This window comes from Neltuma alba, unplaced genomic scaffold (assembly GCF_004799145.2).
Source record: "Neltuma alba isolate B1F8T4 unplaced genomic scaffold, ASM479914v2 tig00010249_pilon, whole genome shotgun sequence".
Taxonomy (NCBI): Eukaryota; Viridiplantae; Streptophyta; class Magnoliopsida; order Fabales; family Fabaceae; genus Neltuma; species Neltuma alba.
In genome coordinates, this window is record NW_021635176.1 from 1,355 (window position 1) to 21,782 (window position 20,428).

Consider the following 20,428-nt stretch of genomic DNA (forward strand, 5'->3'; position numbering starts at 1 on the left):
TCTCTTAATAGAAATTTAAATCTTAATTTTTCACTTTATAAGAAACTAGTCCCATTCTACTAAATTTAACCCCGGTTGGGAGTTATATTACTGTTGTTTTTGCTAAACACAGATATTATCATATTAAAAGAAATCCTATTTAGATATTTTCGGGTATTGAATGTGAGCACTTCTAATAATGATTCAAACTTACGTTAGAAATATAAAAACAAATTCTGGTAAAAAACTTCGGATGGACCGTGTGTAGTATTATCTTGGGCTGTATTGGGCCTCGTCCCCTGCAACGTGAAAATTGTGGCTCAGTATTCCTTTTTTAATTTTAATTTTAACTTTAACTTTTTGTTTTTGGCCATCTCTGTTCTCCTTTTGTTACCAGCCGTCCTCTTCTTTGGGCGTCGCACCCAATTGGCGATGGATGAATCAGCTGTATAGAGATCTTTCGCCTCCATTCTCGGTATGTTGTTTCTTCTCTCTCAGCTTACCTCTAATTCTAATATCAACTAGTAATCACTTCGAATTTTATTTTATTTTTCACTTTTTGGGTTCATTTCTGTGCGCAAATGATTCATTCCTTAATCCTTCCGGTCTCGGTGGGGGAAGCAGTGCTTGGTGATTACTTCACTGCCAAAGATTATTCACTCAACAGTGTGAATTGTCTGAGTTTTCGTTTCAATGAAAAATTTTGGTTTTAAGAATCACTTGTGAGGGCTATTTAGTTACAACCTGAAACTTACTCCTAGATTGTATCGATCTTATTGGGGATTGGGGTGCCGGAAACTGACATCAAGTAAAACTGATGCGGAGGTGATCTTTATTCATTATCCATTCCATTTGCCGTGGTGGAAGTCTTACCTACTTTAATTTTGTTTATATTTACTGTATCAAACCTAAGACGTAACGAAACAGTGAGGAAAGGAGAAATGAGGGTTGGTTACACTTGTATTAAACTTATATAATCTTTTTAAAAAATAACTTCTTTTGGTTTATATCATTAGCGTACCTCATTCAAGTGTTACGTCTTTTTCTGCTCGAGTTATTTTTGTCAGTTTTGAAACTTACGAAATTGATTATTTGACGGGTTTTTTCTCCCTTACAGCTCCTTGGTGCATCATCTGTGATCTGCGTTTGCATCAGATATGGCTGGGACACGACTAGTTCAGGGCTCAACAGTGCCAACTGCTTTGTCTTCGTCGTTATTAATCTTACCGGGGAATTCTCTTAAGTGCACTCCTTATCTCCCGCCTAGAACTCAAACAAAATTCAAGAGTATAAGGGCTACGTCTGCTGAAGCAGGACATGGTCAATCACCATCTATTTCTGAAACGAAGAGTCCACTTGCAGTTATTTTGGATGTACCTCGTACTATTTGGAAGAAAACATTACGCCCATTAAGTGATTTTGGGTTTGGTCGTAGGAGTATCTGGGAAGGTGGGGTTGGACTGTTTCTTTTGTCTGGTACAGTTCTATTTGCACTCAGTTTGGCCTGGTTGAGGGGTTTTCAAATACGATCCAAATTCAGGAAGTACACAGCTGTGTTTGAGTTTGCTCAGGCTTGTGGTTTAAGCACTGGAACTCCTGTGAGGATTAGAGGAGTGACAGTCGGCAATGTCATTCGTGTGAATCCTTCATTAGAAAGTATCGAAGCAGTTGTAGAGGTTTGTTTTTATGATTAGCTTAATTATGCAACCATGTTTGCATCAAACTTGTTTGGATTTGCATTTCATTGTTTTGGTTGGTGCAATATACTAAATCTCTGTATTTTAATTTGCAGATTGAAGATGACAAAACAATCATACCCCGAAATTCATTAATTGAAGTTAATCAGTCTGGCCTTCTTATGGAAACTTTGATTGACATTACTCCTCGAGACCCAGTACCAACACCAACAGCTGGACCTCTTGACCAAGAATGTCAGAAAGAAGGTCTTATTGTATGTGATCGAGAAAAGATGAAGGGTTACCAAGGAGTCAGCTTAGATGCATTGGTTGGGATATTTACCCGTATTGGACGAGATGTTGAAGAAATTGGCGTTTTTAATACGTATCTCCTTGCTGAACGAGTTTCTTCTGTCGTTGAAGAAGCAAGGCCACTTCTTACAAGGTGTGATGTACTATTCTATGTTAGTCATGCATCACTCATGGTAATAAATTGTTTCAACAGGATAGACAATTTTCTTTCCAGTAAAACCTGGATAATTTCATGATAGTAAAAATTTTTTTCTCTCTCAACCTGAAGTTGAGTCATTGTTAGGTGCAGCTTGTGATGTGTTAAATCATTACAAGAATGCCAATCCCTTGTTATCTGTTTGAAATGGTTGTATGAGAACTCAATTCTATTCTTCTGCTCCTATATATATATATATATGTATGTATGTATGTATTAAATGTAGTGAATCAATTTACTATTAAATGCTAAATTCGAGTATTAAGGAACTTAGGAGATGGAGGTTGACATGTAGAGATATTTTGTCACATTCTGGGCATTTACAATCCATGCTCTTGTCCGTTAAGCATTCATAGGTAGCAAAAGGAAATAATTTTGGTCAGCTTGAGATAATCTGTTAAGTGACTTAGAATTTTGCTGCATGTAAAATCAGTTTAATCATCTAAAATGTGAGGAAATTATCTCAGTTAACTGTCAGTCCGTTGCTGTTTGGGTCGCTCTAGCAGTTTGTGGTGATACTACAACACTGTAATTATGGGCAAATAGTTAAACAAAATGATAATGAGAAGTTTCAGTAACCTTTCTGCTGTGTTTATATGTTCTCTAAATCTCTTTGGTATCCATGTACCTTATTTCTGTTGTTGGGAATTTACTCTCTTTCTGTGATTATTCGGTTATGCATTCTAATACCCATACTTTTGGCTTTGATGTAGTGATGTCCCAGATCAAAGCCATGGCTGAAGACATTCAACCTTTGTTGGCTGAAGTTCATGATAGTGGGCTGTTGAAAGAAGCTGAGAATTTAACCCGAAGCCTTACACAAGCCTCTGAGGATTTGAGGTCAGTTGTCTTACTCCAATATGCCTGCACACACGTAGCAGTGCGGCACATGGACATTAGTGTGGAAAATGACAACTAGCCTTTTAACATCTGACCTTGGAATAGATTGAGGAGATTTGGGATGAAGACGTGGACAATTGTTTGGAGTTTTTAAATGAAGTTATGTTGTTCTTGTCCTATGTTTAAGATAGACCCGATGCTGTCTATAATTGTTGTTTCTGCTCATAATTTTGTGTCCAATCAATGGCCTGCCTGCGCAAAAGTACGCAAAGATTGGATTTTGGGCCATGGGCGGTCTAACTATCATGATAACTAAATATTTTTTCCGTGGGCACAAGTTTTAAATGGTCAAAGTAGTAGCATTTCAGTCTGCAGTCTATGAATATCTTGATTGCTTGAAAACTCTATTTATTATTTGTAATAGGTATGTCATTTTCTTTCTTTCTTTTTTTTTTTTTGAATTAGTAGTATCCACAGGAAACTTAAAAATCAGAAATAGGATGTTAGATTAGATTCCTGAAGACTTGTAGGGATATCTTTTAACTTTGGAGAAGGGTAAATTCATTCATCATGAGAGCTGATTTTAAAGAGTTCATTCACCTTTTATTTTACCCTGAAGTCCATTCTTGAAGTATGTGACAGCTGATCGATAGATCACATGTTTATGCAGAAGGGTTAACTCCTCCATTATGACCCCTGAGAACACGGAACTGATTCAGAAATCCATTTACACTCTTATTTTCACCCTGAAGAACATTGAGGTAAAGCCCTTTACAACAGCCTAGAGTTTTAATTGATGATGAATAACTTTTCTTTTGATGTTTATTATTGCAGAATATCAGCTCTGATATTCTTGGTTTTACTGGCGATGAGACTACAAGAAAGAACCTGAAAATACTTATCAAGTCTCTGAGCAGATTGCTCTGATGTTGAATTCCAACTAAATAGAATATATCAGGTGATAAATTTTCTACGGAGTTTTTCATCAACCCCAACAATTGAGCAGGACAAAGCAATTAGTTGAGATTTTCGGAGTGTTTTTACTATACCTTAGTGCAGTATGTTACCGCCCAGGTAGCTCTGTCCTGCTTATAAATCATATATAAATTATGTTGGATGATGGTGATTTTTAGTGGTTTATCATTCCCCAGCTAAATTGCCTGTTGAAGAAGAATGCTATTACAGGTTTACAGCAGTCTTTCCATGGTGTTTTTTCGGTTGTGTCAAATTAGACATAGTTTGGATCAATGCTTTCACAAGTTTCTTGATGAATCACCTGCTTAATTCCAAGGATACACCGCTGAACATTAAATTTCTTTTCTTTGTGCAATTAGCCCGCGTGAATGCAACCAATATAAGGGGAAATTACCATGAGATCATGATAAAAGAATATAATTAATAAAAAATCTTGTCATTTCTTGCATCGGAATTTATCATTCATTTGTCATGAATTTTTTTTTTGAATCAGCAAATGAATCCTTTTTTTTTTATAGTTATATGTTTCTGGTGGGATCATTTCAATATAATTGCTGTTTGACATGGAAGTTTGTGCTTTTTCTGTAATATATTGAAAAGATAATTTTATACTCCTTTAGCTTCTTATTATAAGCTTTAAATAACTAATTCATAAATAATAAATTGTTAGTTAAAATTTGTTATTAAAAACAATAAATAGATTGGAGATATAGTTTTATTTTTAATTATGTTTTTATAATAAATGAGAAAAAAAAAAAAGAATATGTGCGGAAAAAGATGATAAGACAGAGTAAGATAAATGAGAGAGAATAAATAATTAAAAATAAAATTAAAAGATATATTAAATGTTAAGATAAATTTCTAATTGTAGTTTATAAATGCATTAACTTTGTTTCTAAATTTGAAAGTTATAAATAGGATGGGAGTTGTAATCTTACCGGACAAAACTAAAACATGGTTGTGACCAAATCTACGCTTGATTTTGCAATCCCTAGGAATGAATCTGTAGATATGATGGGCAATGATTTAGACATGTACTTTGTAAAATCAAAATATTCAGAATTGAAACATTGGGGTCAATGAATGTTGGTTTAATTCTAAGTTTGAATTTTCAAGTTCACGTAAGCATCTTATTTATGGGTAATTTACTAGTAATGAGCTCGTTTTGAGCTCTGACCTACCAAGATTTTCGTCAGCCTTTTAAATTTATCTTAAACATTTTGTCATTAAAATTAATGAACAATGATTTGGACTTGCATGTTAGCCACAAATTTTTCAGAAGAGTTAATTATTTTACTTTTCTCTATTCTATTTCTTTTGGAGGTATATTTATAACCGCGTAAAATAACCATTTAGGATTACCACGATTTGGCATTTCTTTTTTTTTTTTTTTTGGGGAGGGGAGCAAGTCCAAACTTTCTACCTCCTACGTTAGAATTAAAATAGAAAATTTTGTAAGAAGTATGCTTTTTTCTGAAATAAATAAAATGAATACTATCTCCGGTTTTAATTATAAGACCCAGTTGACTAATTTGAAGAGATTAAGGAAAGAAGTTAAGTTAGTTATTTGTAATAAATAGGTGTTGTCTTTCCTAAAATATCCTTACTAATCAACTATATTGGCTAGAACTATAATTATTAGAAGGACTATTTTGAAAAAAAAATGCATAAATATGATAGACAAAGTGGATTGAGGTCTTATTTTAGGAACAAAATAAAAGTCAAACAGGGTCTTATATTAAGGACCGGAGGTAGTACTCCCTCCGTTCCTTATTAGAGAGACATTTGATGCTTATGGTATGTTCCTATATATAAGAGACACTTAAAAGTTGTCTCTACTTTTTGTGTTGATTTCCTATTTTACCCATATTTATTATCTCCAACTCACACTCTCTCTCCTCCCACTTCTCTTTCTTTTAATATTTTAATTATTCTCTCTCTTGCTCTCTTTCCTTATTAATGAGGGCATTTTTGGAAAACAAATTATACTTTTTACACATTAATTGTTCTTAACTAATTTTAACTGTTTTTTTGATCAACGTATTTCGGTTATTTGTCTCTTATAAAAGGAACGGAGAGTATTAAATAAGAAGATGTTTGGTTTTCATGTAACGTCTTTTACACTAAAAAAAAATGTTCCGGCAAAAAAACCAACAACTAAAAAGGCTTGGAGAAGCAAACGTCAATGAGTTATGGTTAGAAGATAAGAAAGCGTCAAGGTTGAGTTATGGGTAACGCTTCTGTTTTTGTTTTTCTTATTAATTTTTTTTTGGGGTAAGGAAATTCCGAGAACATAAGTTAATTATCAATGGTCTGTTTGGTATGAGGAAAATGAAAGGAAAGGAAGGAGAGAAAAATTTTTAGTGAATTCGTTTTAAAAAATTAAAAAAGTGAGGTTATAAAATTTGATAAAGAGAAAATGTAAGATAAAAAAGTAATTAAAATTAATCAAAAAATTTTAACCCTACTTTTTCAAATTTTTTAAAACAAGCTCATCAAAATCTTTCCCTCCGTTTCCCTTATAGCAAACGGATCCTAAACATTCAAATCTTTCAATTAATCAATTCAAGTACCTGTTTTGGTGCCCCTCTCTTGCACCAAAAAAAAAAAAAGCAAAAAAAAAAAACAAAAAGAAAGAAGGAAAGAGAAAAAGATATGGAATTCAATTCAACATGTGTTCGTAGTACGAGTAGGGTAGAAAAAGAATTACTCTTCTGATCCTAAGTATAAGATTTATTTTATAGTATCGATCATACTACAAAGGTTTTATATTTAGAATTAAAAATGTACTAGTTATAATATCATAATTAAAAATATACTGACAAAAAGAATTAAAAATATAAAACATTATTTGTTGGCGATACGTAAACACTTGTGTAACTATTTGACACAACTATAGGATATCATTGTCAAATTTCAGAATTTCAGTATCAAGCTCTCAAATTAGTTTGAATGGTCATTCTGAATAGCAAAAAAAATAAAAATAAAATAGTATTTGATTTATGTTAAAGAAAAGTATGAAGCATCTGGAAGATAATAATAAATGGCATAGAAAAAGACACTGGGGTGGGGTAATCAGACTGACCCACGAACAGGACGCGAAGATTATTCTTCGCTTTCTTTGGACTTTTTTAAACTATTACTACCTCCGATCCTTAATATAAGATTTTGTTTAACTTTTATTTTAGTCCTAAAATATAAGATCCCAATCCACTTTGTCTCTTATATTTATATTTTTTTTTCAAAGTAGCTTTTCTAACAATGATAGTTCTAGTCAATACACTTGATTAACAATGATATTTTAAGAAAGACAACTTTTATTTAGGACAATAACTAACTCAATTACTTCCTTAATCTCCTCAAATTAATCAACTGACTTTTATAATTAGGACTGGAGGTAGTATTATTAATTCCTTCAACTTTCCCACATGTAATTCCAATAATACAACTTTGAATTAACTAAGGCTCTGTTTGGTGCTCCAAAACCGTGGTTTCAGAAGCATTTTTCCGCAAAACGAGATAACCTCCTCAACATATTTATTTCTTAATTCGTAAAAGCACTTCTGAAATCATAGTTTGGTTTTTATCCAAACACTACCTAAGAAAAATCAAGTCTATTCATTCCCCCCAACGGCCATCATCAGCCCACTTTCCCCTTTGTTGCCATCACTAATAGCTCTTATCTTTGACTTTTTCTCACATTTGACTGCCACGTTTGTGACATATATCAAACAACCATAGTAAAGGGGTGTATCGTTTACTATTCTAAATTTTTATAATTGAGTTCATTGTACATTATTTGTAAATAATAGTATTATTTGATATAAACTTTATACTCTTCCGGTCCTTAATATAGGACCTAATTGTTGAGTTGGTTTTGGTTCTAAATATAAGACCTATTTATCATATTTGTCAATTTTCTCTAAATTAACCTTATGAATACTCCTTTAACCATAATCAAGTAGAAGAGGAAGAGAGGATATTAAGAAAGATGATTATGGTATTTTAGAAAAAACTTGTCACATTTCTTATAATTAACTAACTTACCTGACTTTTTAAATCTAATCAAATTAGTTAAATGGGTTTTATATTAAGGACCGAAGAGTATTATATTAGCTTTAAATAAGCTTTTTCCCCTTTAGTTTTACTTTAACTTTCAATCTTTAATACGTTTCTTGATTATTTCTTTAAAAATTTTTGTATTATAAATTATACTTGCCATGTTTAAAATCACTAAATTCTAAATAAGAAATTTTTAAAAGAATGTGTTGTTACTTGCAAATTCAATATTGTCAATACTTTATTAGAGTGTTGTTATCAAACCTAATTTGAAATTTAGTAATTTCAAGCTGTTTTATTCTTAATAAATTATTGAATGTAATAAATAAATTAGATGCATTAGATTGTCAAATATTTAAAATTAATTAGATCATTTTATGATATTTATAATTAATACATGCAATCAATACAATTAATATTCTTTTTTCATAAATATATATATTTATGTTAACAAAAAGGGACAAAAATATAAACAATCATATAAGACTAATAAGTATAAATATGAAATCAATATTTTCTTGGTGCTTACAGATATATTTACAGATCGTCGACCAACAATATCTTAATATCAATAGGAGGATTTGAATCCACGATCTTGTGAGTTATAAATCAACTCCTTATCTTAGTAGCATTATAAAATCAATATAAAAGTTAATGAAAATGTACAGTGCTCGTAAGAAACCATGAATGTTGAGGCTTGTAGCTGTTGTGACTTCAGGTCTCAATATTAAAAGTTCTTAAAACTATAGTTATTTTATTATAAATTTTAAACCATAAAGATAAAAAAAATTAAGCCTCTGCTTCCAAATGATTAAATAAATGTTTTGTCATCACTGATATTTTAGATTTAGATTGATGCAAGGGGGAACAATATGGGGCCACTTGAGGGTTAGAAACATATAATTTTAAAACAGATATAGTTCATTCTAAATTTATTTCTTCAAGTATGACCCTAAAATTATTGAATAAACTATACAAATTCTTTTAAAATTTTGATACAATGACGTGAAAATTATTTTTTGAAAATAATTAAAAAAAAATAAAAAGTGTCTTATCAACAAAATTCCATAAATTGAAAACAATTATTAAAAACATGCACAGTGTATTCAAAATAACGTATGTTAAATGTAAAAATAACGTAAATATAATTTATTCAAAAACAAATGCTCGTCTAGTCCTTAATGTAAGATTTAATTAACTAATTTGAGTAAGTTAAAAATATCAGTTAAATTAGTTAATGTATTATATTTATTTTTCTAAAATACTCTAATTATCTTTTTTAATTCTCTTATTCCCTCTCTTATTTGATTATTGCTAAGAGAATATTAATAAGGTTAATTTGAAAAAAAATGATAACATATCAAATAGGTCTTATATATAAGACTAACATCAATTTTCAAATTAGATCCAACATTAAGGATCAAAGGAGTACTATGAGAGCTAGATAATAATTTACAAAAATTAAGAAAATTAACTAAGTTAATTTATTTTAATAAATGAGTATTATCTTTTCTAAAATATCCTTATTAATCATGGGTATAAGTTGCCTTTTATGAAAATATTTTAAAATTTGCAATCACTATAGGTCCTTCATAGAAAAAATAAATAAATATTAGAGATAGAGTCGATTAAAATCTTATATGTAGAACTAAATTAAATTTGTAACTAGCTTTTATACTATGAAGCAGAGTTACTACTTACCAAGAGTTACTACTTACCAATCCTAAATATAAAATTTAACTAATTTATAGATATTAAAAAGTTAATTAAATTAATCATTTAAAAATTATATATTAATTTTTTAAAATATTTTTTTAATTATTTGTATTGAAATTACCTATGCGATGAAAATTTTTTAAACTTACATAATTAACAGGATAGTTTGGAAAAAATTATATTTAGATATGAAAAGAGAGAGAAATATAGGACAAATTTACTACTTTACGTTAATTGAAATATTGAATAGAAGTAATTGAGAGGAAAAAAAGAAAAAGAAAAAGAAAAGAAAAAAGGAGTGAGTGGGGCTCGGGGAACGTGATGACGCACTCGAGCTTGGGACATCCCTAACCCCATATAAATAGCCACTGCTTCTTGATTCGTTCTCAATTGTTTTCCACATCCTCCCGACAGACCACGCAGATCACAAACACACCATTTTCTTCCACTTTCTCTTTTGAATCCCTCATCCCCTCTCTCTCCCCGAAATGGCCGATCAGCTCACCGACGACCAGATCTCCGAGTTCAAGGAAGCCTTCAGCCTATTCGACAAGGATGGCGATGGTCTCATTTCTCAGATCCTTTCTTTATTTCATGTTTTTCTGTCTTTGCTTTCATTTTCTCGGGTGTTTTCTTTATTTTACTGCATAATTTTGCTTTGTGTTCTCCTTAGATCTGGTTGCGATTGACCTGCCGTTATGTATGTCGAATTTGCTCCCTGGCCTTTTGAAATTGACATAATCTGCGGGATCTAGGGTTCCTTCTTGTTTGACTTTTCGCTTTTGATTTGAGTTTGTCTATTTGTGGTGTGTGATTGTTGATGTGATGAATGTCTGTATTCTCTGATTCTATGCCTACGAAATTCTTTCACTCTCGCATTTCTTTTTAATCTCCGCGAGAGATTTGATTTAGCCTTGTGATGCGATCAGACGGCTTTTGCTGATGATCAAGTTGTTGCTCCTGATTTACGACAGTCCAATACGGAAAGGGCCTTCTAAGTTTAATGCATTGGATCAGCATTTTGTTTTCTTTTTCTATGGCATGTGCTGGTATTTCTGAGATGAAATAGCCCTGTCAATGACATTTGGATTGGACTTTTATGATTAGTCGATCTATGACTGTTAGTGTCATCCTGTTTATGAGAATTGTCATACTTCTGATCCGAAGGAGGATCTTTCTAATTGAATTCTGGCCAGCGTTACTGAATCTGCTAGGTAACAATTTGGCGAGAGCTTTTTCCTCTGGGGTTGGTGCTTGAGTTCAAGAATTATGTCCATTCATTTGAAAATGGTCGTCAAATGTAGTGTTTTCCAAGGAATTAGCTGTCGTATGGAGACTGACTAATTTGTTAGCTCTAGTGCTTAGTTAGCCGGTACTTGATTTAACAGCAGAAATGAGACAATTGGTTGTTTAGTGCGCACCTGCGTTGAAATGCCCCAATGGGCAATGACTTCCTTATATAGTCATTTACTGTTGGTCGTGAAAATGATGTCCATATCATTGACCAATGGTCATTAATCTCTATTATGTGGTTGCTTATAGCTTATAGGTAGACCTTCTCAACGAAGCTTCCTCTGAATAAGATTCCAATGAAAATATAACATGTGATAGTAATTCTGAAATTTATTAAATCAAATTTATTAATTTATTAATATTCTGCAGGCTGTATCACTACCAAGGAACTTGGGACTGTGATGAGATCACTTGGGCAGAACCCAACTGAGGCTGAGCTTCAGGACATGATAAATGAGGTTGATGCTGATGGAAACGGTACCATTGATTTCCCAGAGTTCCTCAACCTTATGGCTCGGAAGATGAAAGATACTGATTCAGAGGAGGAGCTGAAGGAAGCTTTCCGTGTATTTGACAAGGACCAGAATGGGTTCATTTCTGCAGCCGAGCTCCGCCATGTTATGACAAATCTTGGCGAGAAGCTGACAGATGAAGAAGTTGATGAGATGATCCGCGAGGCTGATGTTGATGGTGATGGTCAGATCAACTACGAGGAGTTTGTCAAGGTCATGATGGCCAAGTGAGGGACCAATAAGCCAAAATTTGAAAAGAATTCTATTTATATTAGGATATCTTTATTTGGGGTGTCATTAGCGTATTTTTGGTCGGTTGGTTGGCTGTCTTTTCCTGTTTGCTGACATTAGTATCCTTATCCTACTTGTTTGCTCTGCACCTTCCCCCTTTGTTCTGTTCAGTAGGTTGGCTTAGCTTTGTTCCACCATGTATTGCTTTCTACTCTTTTTTGGTCATTATGAACCTTAAAAATTGGATGCAATTTGTGTTGTTGCTTCTGGGTGACTAGTCTTGTTAATATTTACTTATGTTGTCATATCATAGTTTCTTCTGGTCACTTGGTCTTGAACTAGAAGGATCAGGTTGTATCGTGAATAAACTAATAAACTAATAGATAGATGTTGATGTGGGAGGGAAACCGACCTGGTGTTTATTTCTTTTTCTGCATTCCCCCGTCTTTTGCATCTCTTACTACTTTCTCTAGTCCATAATATAAAACTTCTTTGACCCAACGACACAATTTAAGAGCAATTAAAAAAAATGGTATTCCAGATAAATTGACGCTTAATTGCATGAAGGGTATTTTGAAAAGGTACAACATGCGAAGTGCAATTGGAGGATGTGGATCCAATCATAGTGCTGTTCAGTAATATAATTGGATTGGGCAAAAACCTAAATCGGGTGGTCCCTGAAAATGCATTGTGCACTTCAGGCCTTGGGCTTTATTCTAGAAGTATCGGCAATGTCGCCCTGGATGAGGCATTGTTTGGGAAAAAGAAAAAAACTGTAACCCTATGCATTAATGGGCAAAAGCCACAAATCACGATCACCTATGCAGTTTTGGTCTCATCTGCAGTAGTCATATGATTTATAAATTCTCAACTATATAAATCATCTCAAATTCTATATAATTCATGAGCTTATTTAGTCTGATAATATCTCCCTGATGCTTTGTATGAGTTTCAAATAACGAAGTGTGTATATTAAGAAATTAGTTAAATCGGTTAAAAATAATAAATATATTAGAAATGTATTTCTTTCTCTAAATATACTCTTATTTAAAGAGAATGTATGAGAAAAATGAGAGAAGAAGTGGGAACAAGTGATGTTTAAACATTTTTCCCCCCCTAAATATACTACTATCTATACTCCCTTTGGTCTTTTTTATAAGCTACGATATTTTCAATGGGTCTTGTTCTTTTTATGGACTACACTTTAGAGATGTTTAAATATTTAATGTATTTTTTTTCATTTTACATATAAAAGAAGTCCATTTCATTAATTAATCATATTAAGAAATAAAATTAAAACCTCTCATAAAGGATCCTCAAAACTATGTTGCATAGATAATCATGTAGCTTTCATATTACAATCTTTTTAAATTGAGATTATGTCATCATCTCTTCTACATGAATTTGTAGAAATGGAACCAAGATTTAAGTATGGCTGCTAGAATCGAAAAGTATATATAGTACCAAATTCTTAAAAATCTTGGGGCGCTTTAAATATATAAGGCCTGCAATTTGTTTTTATTCTTTAAGATGTAGAAGTTGAAGATGATTTCCAGCCCAAAATACCAACGAAGCATCCTTTTAATTTTATTCGTGGAACGTTCTAGTATTTGATTTTTGTTGTTACTCCCTCATCCTATAAATGTATGAACTAGCTGAAAAGTGTATTTTCATTTAAAATGTAACACTTTAATTTACTTTGTTTTTTAAATTTATGATTTTTTTTCAAATTATTCTTATTGATTAGATCAATGGGGGTAATGATTACAAGGATATTTTAGATAACCTAATACATATTTATTATAAATAATTAACTTAATTATTTTTTTAATATATATAAATTAGTTATCTAGTCTTTATATTTAGAATTGAAGTATTTTAGTTTTTAGAATGTTATAAATATTCCATTTACGTATAGACATTTTAGCAGGAGTATAATCTTTTTTTGATTGACTTGCGCTACATAATCAACAACTTTTGCCCTTGAATCAACAAAGATAACGCGCATCCAAACGATTGCTCACCATCAACTATATTCACAAGTCCTTTGATTCGTATTCCTACTGATCTTACTTATTCATCTATTATAACCTAGCATGAAATTTTATCATTGCTTCATATTTTTTCCCATACTTTAATCAAAGTTGCGTTCTTATCTTCTTTTCTTAGGATGTTTAGCAATTCTTTCTGCATTTTAACTTATTGTATTGTTTAAAACTCTTTTTTCTTAATATCATTGTGTCTTATCCAGGAAAAAATAAACTAAGATAAGACTTAAGAATAAGAGATGAGATGACTATCTATAGAAACTTTGATTTTTGCTTTTTTAAATGTTTTGTTTCCATTTTTTACTTCCTTTCTTATGGTTTCAGGATGAAACTTAATCCCCCCTCCCCCAATCCACCTCCTTTTCCTTTTATAATAATTGCCAACCCATTTGCTTTGTCTATTAACATGCCCTGTATTTTTTTTTTATATGACTTGTATTTATGTGGTTAACAAAATGAGGAGAAAAAGTGAGAAACATTCTAATGATCACAAATACAAGTGGATTCAGCATTATACCTTGAAAGAATTGATGAAACTAAGTTGTGAGCCCATACACCGCGTGGGTTCTGAAAACGTGACATTATATTACATATATTGATTTTTAAACTATAAAAAAAATATTTTTAGTCATTCATTCATCAAATTTTTCCGAATTTTAAAAGGGTCAAAACTGAGTTGAAAATTGTTAAACTAAAGATAATGTCATTGGAGACTTGCAAGATTTTCAAACTTACAGCAAATAGCAAAAACCTCAACTTTGAAAATTGGCAATATGTCAATCACCATGAAGGAGCATAGCCATTGACACACGAAAATTAGGATTATTATATTTATACATGAATTATTCTGATAAGTTGAGAAATAGAAAAACATGATTATATATAAAATCCACATTTCAATCACTAAATTCATCTATTGTTTCCTGTCTACCCAAAATGCATCATGTATATTCTCTTGTATGAATGTAGGATATCACAAAACCTTAAAGCTTAAAGCTGATGTATGCTTTTATCTTTACAGGCTGAAGCTACCCAAAAAAGAAAGGAAAAGAAAGAAAGAAGAGAATGAAACATAAAAGAAAGGGATGTTACATCCGTTGTATATTTACTTTTGCACACTTTGTGGTTTGTAAAGGACCACTGTCACATACTTGGACTGGAACCTGTGGGTCAATCCAAGGGCAACAACAGACTGGGAGGCCGAGTATTTATGAGTGAAGACATGGTTTAGGACCACATGTTGAGGCTTGGAGTTCGAAGGGCTACCTACAATTGAGTTCTCTTTATTTAGGACAGTCAGGTGTAGCTGTGAAGGAACCGCCATTGGCTCTTTTGCAAAGTCTTCATCGGTTAGGGATGATTGACCATAGCTGGAGTCTGGAGATGGTGGAGCCTCAAATTCACTCACGCATTTGGGGTTTTCAGGCACGTAATCCTGCATGAAACAAAAGAAAGAACAATTCATGTCTAGATATACAAAAACAGAATATTCAGGACAGGGTGATAAGAACACACTTATCATAATCCGGAGAAGTCATGATGGGTGTGATGGGATAAATATTACATTAATTATTGGTTTAATATGTATAGAAATCATATAGAAGGATGGACTTTATTTGCAAAACAGAAAGTTCAAAAAAATAATTCAATGTTATTTCATAAAGGGAAGAAAACGGAAGGCAAAAAATGATGCTTACATTAACATTGAGAAGATTGTAGATGTGGCCCATCTCATTAGCTACATGAGGAAGCTCTGGAAGATATCTAGGTTGGCCATCAACAATGAATTTGTAGTGATATATGCCCAATGGCAGGACCATTAGAACTGAGAAATCCTTGCCAGACCTCTGCAGTATCTTCCTGCGAGTAATACAAATGCACTTATGCTATAAAGTTCATTACTGAACATTTGCAACTATAATTACTTCCACGTTACAAACAATGAAGTTGGCATTACCAAAGTGAAAGTGAAAGATTCTAACCTATGCGCCCAATTATCCCAAGATCCCTCGACACAAACATGGCTACCACCATAATGCCATGTTATTATGACAGGAATTTGTCGCTCTTGAGGTTGATCAACAATTCCATGGGGGGTTTCATTCTTCCGTAAATGACTGAGAATAGGAGAGACGTTACCTCTAGGTGAAGGGGCAACAGCAACCTACAAAGAAAGACACTGATGATAAGTTGATAACAACGCATTTTTTCCAATATAAAAATTTAGAAAATAACATGTTTTTGGTGTTTCTTGATGGGCTAAGACATGAAAAGCCCAAAAGATGTAGCGACATATATAGATGTTGATATACACATATCACACACATAAACTGCTAGCAGGCACATTAGCCATTTCCATGAAGGAAAATGTAAAGTCAACTAGAACAGCAGCACATAAACATATCTGCATACTACGATATATAACCTACGATCATAAGTTGAATCTTTAAAAAACTTCCATTTAAGTCGTATCATCTTATCCCCTAAGCTCAGCAAAGTTAATTCCAAAATCCATTTCAACCTTGTCATTCAATGCACAAGAGTTTTTCCAAAGCACATAACATTAAAGTAACAAGAACAGTAAGGCCAATAATTGAAAACGCTTAGTTATAACGACATTCGTAAAGTCTTCTCTATGCAATCATATCACCTTCAAGTCAACATAGTTTCACGTATGCAAACTTTCATTAGACAATAGCGGGCCTTTTCAATTAAAAAAAAAAAGAAAAAGAACTTGAACAGAGAGAATCAGATTTAGGACTTTCAAATCATCTTCCCATTGCAATATAAATAATAGAATAGAGGAACGTCTCAAAATCAGCATCTTTGAGCCTATTATGCGAGCAAAAGTATTTGTAGAGCTATGCTTGCACAAAAGGTAAGACCACAAGCAACCAATATAATCAGGAAAATAAAAACAGACAAGAGACAGAAAAGTTGAGACAACTGCCAGAAATATCATATCCTTTTTGATATTAGGGCCTCTAAAACCAAATGGAGGCTACGAAAAAAGTAAACCAAGCTGAAATCCCTTCACCCATAACACACAGGCAGAGTGAGTGTGCAGGAAAAACAAATACGATGCTGGAGTAGAATTTAACCAATTCAAGCAAAATCAAAAATGAAATCATTCTTAAATAAGAAAGATATTTAATATTTCAAGGACATTAATTCTTACAAAATTTAATACCTATACAAAGTAATGTAATCGATTTTTCACAGATAATCATATTAATAAAGGATACGAGTATTCAATGATAAAGAAGCCATGCCTTCATGGCCAACCTTAGCAATGAACTTAAAAAAGGCTGACAGAATCCAATTCCTAATAATTCCCAGAATTGAGAGTTTTCATCTTTATTTCTGTTTTCTGATGCAGCCGTACAAGCATCCAATAATTTAATTGTATTGTTTTTATAACTGAGGAAACGAACTGGCCAATATTTCAAGTAATTCAAGGGAATATGACAAACAGCTGGAGTTGCAAAGAACTGCATCCCACATTTGTGCAACAATAAGAAAGGCTACTGATACAATCCGTTAGAAAATAACCACTCATCTGCTGTTGTGGCTGCATGTCAGTTTGACAGAAAAAGTTAAGCACAGTTTCTGAGAGAAGATATGTATAAATAACACTAATTGCAATACATTTAGGAACTACTATTCCCAGATTGAATTCTAAATCAATCATGCTTTGTTACTGCATAAATTACCTTGCAACGATGCCATCTAATGCAGGGCAATACTATTGTCTTTCAAATCCTCACTCAGACATTGAAATTTATCCCTTGTCTTAAATGCATGGTTCATTTTGAAAGGCACTCATAAAAATGAGAAATAGAGAACTGTTTTAATTATTATTAGTATTGTGGATGCAAATACATGTGAGTTGCCATCCCATGCAAGGAGCAAGACAACACATTCATTAGTAAAAGCGGGTTACTAAATTAGCAATTGGCTTTTACTTTCCAGTTTTCAGCATTCACGGTATCATAAGCAGGGAATGACGCGAGTTCTACTCGCTGGTATCAACAAGAGCAAACAGCTATGCTGCAAAGCAATACCCATCAGGCCATCACATTGGATTTTACCATAGTAATTAAGGCACAAAATTTATTATGAAAACAATAGTTTTGAAAAGTAAATTTTTTGTTTCCGGCTATACCCTGAGAAGCTAAAATAAATAATGAAACAATGAATGACTTGTAAGAGAAACTGAAAATTTTTCATAATTTGGGCCTAAAAAATGTAATTGGAATCAGCAGATGCGTCATATAATGAGGGGAAGGAAATATGCTGACTTCAATTAATCATCCATGCTAAAATTTGTTTTTAAAAATGACTCCCACCTTGGAAAATGGAAAGTTTGAATGTTAATGAGTTCCTTTTAATTCGCTAGAAAATGATTTTTCTGCTCCCAACAGCCCCAAAACCTGAAAATTTGCACAATTGTTCGGAAGATTATGCTCTACACAGAGAGATTAGGGAGGGGAAATGCACATTGTTTAAAAGACTATACTCTTCTTAGCATAGAGATTATACAGGATAAAGACCTGGCAAACACTTGTAAAATTTATATGTAGTTATTCATTCACTTTTAAAGATGAGGAGAAAACTAAAAGATGACGAGTTTGAACTGCTTTTATATATATATATATGTATGTATATATAATCACATTATATATTAGGAAATTGAAATAAGAAATCACTGACACCATAAGAAAATAAGCAAAAATCATATAGTGAATAGACAGTAAATCTGCTTATAAATAAGAATCCTACAAGAGTGGTTGGGGAAAGAGAGAAAGGTTAACTGGGGAACAAAAGTTCCTTGTCGAGTTCTCCTCATTGCAATGGATACTTGTAAAATAAACCATGTTAGGCAGTATTTTGTAGGCAGCATTTGTCATCTAGATTGGTAATATAGAGCGAAGAACATATACATAATTCCAGAAGTTCTTAACACTCAGAACCGAACCAAGGTTGCGGAACTATGACGACAGATGACAAAAATTCTGCAAATGGCCAGCAGTCTAAAGTGACAAGTTCCCAAGATTTACAGTGTTTCTGCTCTTATACTCTTTCAGAATTTTGATAACTCCATCCCATACATCCAATCAAAATTTCAAAACTGAGCCGCACTATTTTCAATCATCATCATGCTTATTATATAGAAAAGTCACGTTCGTCAGAATTATAGGGTATAAGCAACAGAACTCCCAGCACTGTTAGATTTTTGTGCATGTGTTTTTCCAAAAGATCTTGATACAAAGTTTGAAGATTTGACTTCCAAACAAATGTCCCTTTACACTGGTTATTAATCTCCCTCTAAGGCCTCCACCCCCAGGCGGGCGCGCACACACACCAAACTTAATATAATTGAACGGAGTTACTGAACCAAACAGAGCATCTACGACCTACGAACCATATAATAAGGTAAAAGAAGCTCCTCCAAACATAACTTAACCAAATCCTTTCCTGCACCTTCACAAGAATTGAGAATCACTGGGAAGGAGGCACACAATATCAGTTACACCGGTGAAAGGCCACAGAAATAGTGGATTAACAAAAACCAAACTCCATAGCCAACCAATTATCCATAAAAATGTACTAGCACACGCATTTAAAGTAAAAACATGCATTACTCGCATGCAAATAAAAACGACACCTCAGAAATTGAAAGTAACCCGGAAGAGCACTGAACTAAAAGGATGGAACCTGAGGAACGGAAAAGATCGGCGACCTCGACTGCGGAGCACCCACAGCAGGTCGAACCGGAGGCGGAGAATCCAACAGGAAATTCCCACGGAGGCCAGGATCAGCAGCGGAATATCGATGAACATCCTTGTCAGCATGTCCAACTTCTCTTCCGTTAGCGTTTCCCATGGAAATTCTACAGAAAGCTCCCTCTTCAGGTTCAAAGCAAGGCGACAACGACACAGCACAGAACTTTGAGGTTGGAGTTGGAGGAAGTTGAGTCCGTTTGTGGGAATGTAGAAGCAGAAGTGGCGGAAGAAGTAGAAGACGACGATGGCTGTAATAAACGACAGTCAAGGAGTTTCAAAAGAAGGATGAAACGCGTGCTGAAGTGGAGGGAACCGCTCTCTTCAGGTCTGCCATGGATGGAGAGCAGAGAGGAGAGAGACAGATACTGCTCTGCTCAAGAAAGGAAACTGAGCTTCAGAAATTTTGGCTCCCTCTTTTTATTTTTATTTCTATTTTGGATCAATGTATTTTGTGAGTCCCAAAATTTCGGTTCATTTTAATTTTGGCTCTTTAAGTTTTAAATTTATAGTTTTAGTTCATAAAATTTATTTTATTTTAAAATATTAGTTCTTAAAGATGTGGCATTATTAAAATTTGTTTTAAAATAGTAATATGGATTCACGAGATGATATCTGATTAAATCTTGTGTTAATAACGGATTATATAACTAAATAATTATGTTAAAGAACTTGTTCTTTGTTTTTTTTTTTTTTTTCATGTTATCGACACAAAATCTAATAAGATGTTATCTAGTGAGTATATATTACTACCTCCGGTTCTAATTATAAGAGCCAGTTGACTAATTTGAAAAGATTAAGGAAGTAA

General features: G+C 33.0%; 3 protein-coding genes across 3 annotated transcripts; 2 read left to right on the plus strand and 1 right to left on the minus strand.

Moving 5' to 3' along the window:
• The first annotated feature begins 379 nt into the window (after positions 1-379).
• Positions 380-3,940, plus strand: LOC114755329 (protein TRIGALACTOSYLDIACYLGLYCEROL 2, chloroplastic-like). Its single transcript, XM_028944200.1, has 6 exons — positions 380-454; positions 1,097-1,655; positions 1,772-2,107; positions 2,888-3,003; positions 3,674-3,764; positions 3,838-3,940. Exons 2-6 carry the CDS (start codon positions 1,137-1,139, stop codon positions 3,928-3,930), a joined length of 1,155 nt encoding a protein of 384 aa, XP_028800033.1. The 5' UTR covers positions 380-454; positions 1,097-1,136; the 3' UTR covers positions 3,931-3,940.
• A 6,205-nt stretch (positions 3,941-10,145) lies between these two features.
• On the plus strand, positions 10,146-12,096 carry LOC114755328 (calmodulin-7). Its single transcript, XM_028944199.1, has 2 exons — positions 10,146-10,317; positions 11,416-12,096. The coding sequence occupies exons 1-2, from the start codon at positions 10,242-10,244 to the stop codon at positions 11,787-11,789; spliced, it is 450 nt and encodes a 149-aa protein (XP_028800032.1). The 5' UTR covers positions 10,146-10,241; the 3' UTR covers positions 11,790-12,096.
• A 2,604-nt stretch (positions 12,097-14,700) lies between these two features.
• On the minus strand, positions 14,701-19,833 carry LOC114755327 (SNF1-related protein kinase regulatory subunit beta-1-like). The gene is made up of 4 exons (XM_028944197.1): positions 19,556-19,833; positions 15,820-16,001; positions 15,535-15,697; positions 14,701-15,272 (listed from the first exon to the last, which is right to left on the minus strand). Exons 1-4 carry the CDS (start codon positions 19,721-19,723, stop codon positions 14,943-14,945), a joined length of 843 nt encoding a protein of 280 aa, XP_028800030.1. The 5' UTR covers positions 19,724-19,833; the 3' UTR covers positions 14,701-14,942.
• Between the last annotated feature and the right edge of the window lie 595 nt (positions 19,834-20,428).

Bases quoted from the DNA above. Each gene is read 5' to 3' on its own strand.
- LOC114755329 (XM_028944200.1), top strand. From the start codon at position 1,137: ATGGCTGGGACACGACTAGTTCAGGGCTCAACAGTGCCAACTGCTTTG. The intron at 1,656-1,771 runs GTTTGTTTTTAT...TTTAATTTGCAG, and splicing joins GTATCGAAGCAGTTGTAGAG to ATTGAAGATGACAAAACAAT. The intron at 2,108-2,887 runs GTACTATTCTAT...GTGATGTCCCAG, and splicing joins CACTTCTTACAAGGTGTGAT to ATCAAAGCCATGGCTGAAGA.
- LOC114755328 (XM_028944199.1), top strand. From the start codon at position 10,242: ATGGCCGATCAGCTCACCGACGACCAGATCTCCGAGTTCAAGGAAGCC. The intron at 10,318-11,415 runs GTCTCATTTCTC...AATATTCTGCAG, and splicing joins ATTCGACAAGGATGGCGATG to GCTGTATCACTACCAAGGAA.
- LOC114755327 (XM_028944197.1), bottom strand. From the start codon at position 19,723: ATGGGAAACGCTAACGGAAGAGAAGTTGGACATGCTGACAAGGATGTT. The intron at 16,002-19,555 runs GTTCCATCCTTT...CTTTCTTTGTAG, and splicing joins CGATCTTTTCCGTTCCTCAG to GTTGCTGTTGCCCCTTCACC. The intron at 15,698-15,819 runs GTTAGAATCTTT...TATTACTCGCAG, and splicing joins TGGGATAATTGGGCGCATAG to GAAGATACTGCAGAGGTCTG.